General features: G+C 41.3%; 1 protein-coding gene across 1 annotated transcript; it reads left to right on the forward strand.

Annotated features, from left to right (window-relative positions):
- Nucleotides 1–237: 237 nt before the first annotated feature.
- On the forward strand, nt 238–2551 carry LOC131933141 (neuronal acetylcholine receptor subunit alpha-7-like). The gene is made up of 3 exons (XM_059289943.1): nt 238–381; nt 1026–1159; nt 2020–2551. The coding sequence occupies exons 1-3, from the start codon at nt 238–240 to the stop codon at nt 2549–2551; spliced, it is 810 nt and encodes a 269-aa protein (XP_059145926.1).
- The last annotated feature ends 891 nt before the right edge of the window (nt 2552–3442 follow it).

The raw sequence follows: 3442 nt of genomic DNA on the forward strand, positions 1-3442 counted from the left end.
AACTAAAAACTCGACGCCACTCCAGAGAATACTTCGATAGGAATTCTGAACGGAAGGAATACGTTTTAAAATTTTAATTTTGTATTACCTAGTGATTTTTTAAAATGTAAATCACACATTGATAAAAAAATGTAATTACAAACTGGTAATCAATTTTTACAGGTGATGAAAATGTTGAGCACTTCAGTGTCAGTGCTGCTGTTGTTGGTGAGTCTCTGGTCACCTGCACGTGCGGGCATGTACCAGGACATGAGTCCAGAGCGTGAGGGACTGGCCAGACTGTACGAGGACCTGGCCAAGCAAAAAGTTACACAAAACAAGTTAAGTCCCCTGCCCACGGGCCGCACCGTCAACGTGCTCTTTAAAGTCTGTTTAGTTCAGGTAAGCCAAAGTTCGATCGGGGTTTCTTTCAGGCATATCTAAGGGGTGTTGCGTGTTGGGGGATGGAGTGTAGTCCCCCCCCCCCTTGTACAGAACAAGTTAAGTCCCCTGCCCACGGGCCGCACCGTCAACGTGCTCTTTAAAGTCTGTTTAGTTCAGGTAAGCCAAAGTTTGTGCGGTGTTTCTTTCAGGCATATCTAAGGGGTGTTGTGTGTAAAGAGGGGGGGGGGTGGTGGTGGTGTAGTCCCCCTCCTCGCAATATGTCCACGGCTTCCATGAACATATTAGAAAAAATATTAAATATCAATAGCAAATATATACTTAAAATCCATTGCTATAGTGGCCCCTCCCCCCCCCTGAAGTTTCAAATTCTCACCCCGGAGTATAATATCTGAAACTCTAATTTTGTGCTAGACAGTGTTTGCTTTATTAGTTTCATTTTTTTAAAATTAATTAATTGGTTAAAAACTAGTCAAAATTAACTGTTCAAAAAATTAGATAACATACACTCGAAATTGGCATGCATGCACAGCTAGCCCCACACATTTGATGAACTTTGTTACTTCGCTTAGCCGCCATATAATACATTTGACACTAACTTCTCAGTTATTGCCAACAAAACGTCCTTTTATTGGTGTATTTAGGTATCCCAAGTGTTAGAATCCAAGCAGACTATTGACACCCAGCTTTATTTTGAGATGAGTTGGGACGACAAGGATCTAGCGTGGGACGCACAGAATTACTCTAATTGGTCGTTCGTATCTTTACCATCTGGACAGTAAGTATTTTGTTGGGTATTTTCGAATACACTATAGGTATTTTGTCCGGTGTTCGATTACCTAATTTTATAAATAATCTTAAAAAAAACTATTATTTTTTATTATTTAAAAAAGCAGGATTTAATTTTTTTTTCTTTTCGACAACAACGAAGTAATATAAGTTGAATAGATAAACGAATTTGTTAAACATTTGAGTTAGTTATACATGTATTTGATATATATATTTTTGGTGTCAAATGCTACTTGTCCTACAGCCATTGCAAACATTGTCGTGTTCAATGTTGTAAATTATACGTCAAAGTTTTTAATGTTAAATAATAAATCATAATTTCTATTTCGTTTGTGTGGTCAGCACCTACTGGACCTTATCATCCTTTAACTGTCATGACCTATCAGAGCCGGGTCAAAGGGTCAACTCAATACATTTACAATGATCTCCGGCCAAAGAGCGAGTGTTTGCATTTACCACTCAACCATGACATCACACAAACGCACTCAGCGTGTTCTGGCTTTCGTTCAGATAGTTTGCTCCGGGGGAGGGGTGGGGTATTTAAAACACATAGTGTTTCTTCCAGACTTTTTTCCGGGGGGGGGGGGGGGGGGCGGACACTGTTAAAAGTATATATTTTTATATAAATTTCATTCCCCCCCCCCCCCCTCCTCGAAGAGATGCCTTGAAGAAATTTTTTAGTTTTTTATATTTCGGCCGGGATGTGTGTAAGGGTGTTGGTGGTGGTTGAGGGACGTGCTCAGGGGTGGGGGGGGGGGTGAATGAATCTCGACAAGATGCCTGAAAAAAACATGACTAATACTAGTGAGTATGGTGGCTTTTTTTTTTTTTTTTTTTTTTTTTTAACAGATTCTGGCACCCAGAGGTTTTCGCCATGAACACCGACACGGACAGCGACAACAGCTACCTGCTACCCCAGCCCAACACCGTCCTCCTGACCTCAAACGGGGTCATGCTGTACCGACTCCTGACCTCGATCACGACCTTTTGCAACTTTGACCTCACCTACTACCCCTTCGACACGCAGAGCTGCAGCATCGTCCTGGGTTTGTACGGAGAAGGCGTGACGGTTCTGGTCGAGCCCTCCATCTTGAACGAATCAGCGCTCGTATTTGACCTTAAAACTTTCCAAGGCGAATGGGAAAAGATCAGCACGTCGTTTGAAGTGAAGGCTTCCTTGATCGAGATGCCATACCTGGTTCTGTCCGTGTCTATCAGACGTGCCACGTTGTACTACATCCTGTGCGTGGTCATCCCCATGGTGGTGACGTCACTGCTGACCCTGGTCGTGTTCTGGATCCCGCCCGACTCTGGGGAGAAGATGTCCTTCATGGTGTCCATCTACATGTCCACGTCGTTGTTCTTGAGCTTCGTGGGGTAAGTGCATGTACACTAAGTTTAGAGCTTCAAGGCTAGGGGCGTTTAAACTAAGATTAGGGGGCTTGACTCGTGAAATGGAATCTAGACTATGATAAAAGGACTTAAGTCAAGATATGGAATCTAGACTAGAATAAGGGGACTTAAATTAACAGACGGAATATAGATTACGATAAGGGACTTTAAACAAGGGATGGAATTGAGACTAGGATAAGGGGACTTAAATCTATAGATTGAGTCTCGCTTGTGATAAGGGGACTTAAACGTTGTAGAAAAACAACAACCAAACATTGAAAACAGACTTAAAAGCAACGTAGGGAGAATCTAAATTAAGATATAGGGACCTAGAACACTTAGAGGGATTCTAAGCTGTGATCAAGGCTACGGTCAGTAAAAAGAATCTAATTAGTTAAACACTAAATACGGATCAATGACAAAAAATCAAAGGGCAATTAAATTAAGAATTAAGTCAACGGAACAAGATCTACCGCGTTTAGGGCCCTATTTAAGTACAAGTTTGATTGAATCTAAGGCAACGGAAAACCTCAATGATTTTTAACTTGCTTAGCAAATTTAAAGACGTGTCTAATCAACAAACTTTAGACAACTTTTTGATATCATAAAATTAATACTTTTAAAAATTGCACTAGATTCCTTCTTTCGCAGTTCCACCTTGCCGAGAAATCTCACCAAGACAGAAAAAATCCCCCGAATAATGCTCTTCATTTCTTACATTATCCTCGAGTGTATCTTATCTATCATCGCAACTGTTTACGTCATGCGCAAGTATCGTCAAGAGCAGAAACTACTTCCGGACGGAAAGGATGGTAAAAATTCCAAAATGGCGATATCAGGAACAGTCACTCCGATGGCTTGTGTTGAGGATCACGTTAGT

The sequence above is a fragment of the Physella acuta genome, unplaced genomic scaffold, assembly GCF_028476545.2.
Source record: "Physella acuta isolate Inbredline_101_S28 unplaced genomic scaffold, ASM2847654v3 ptg002377l, whole genome shotgun sequence".
NCBI lineage: Eukaryota > Metazoa > Mollusca > Gastropoda > Physidae > Physella > Physella acuta.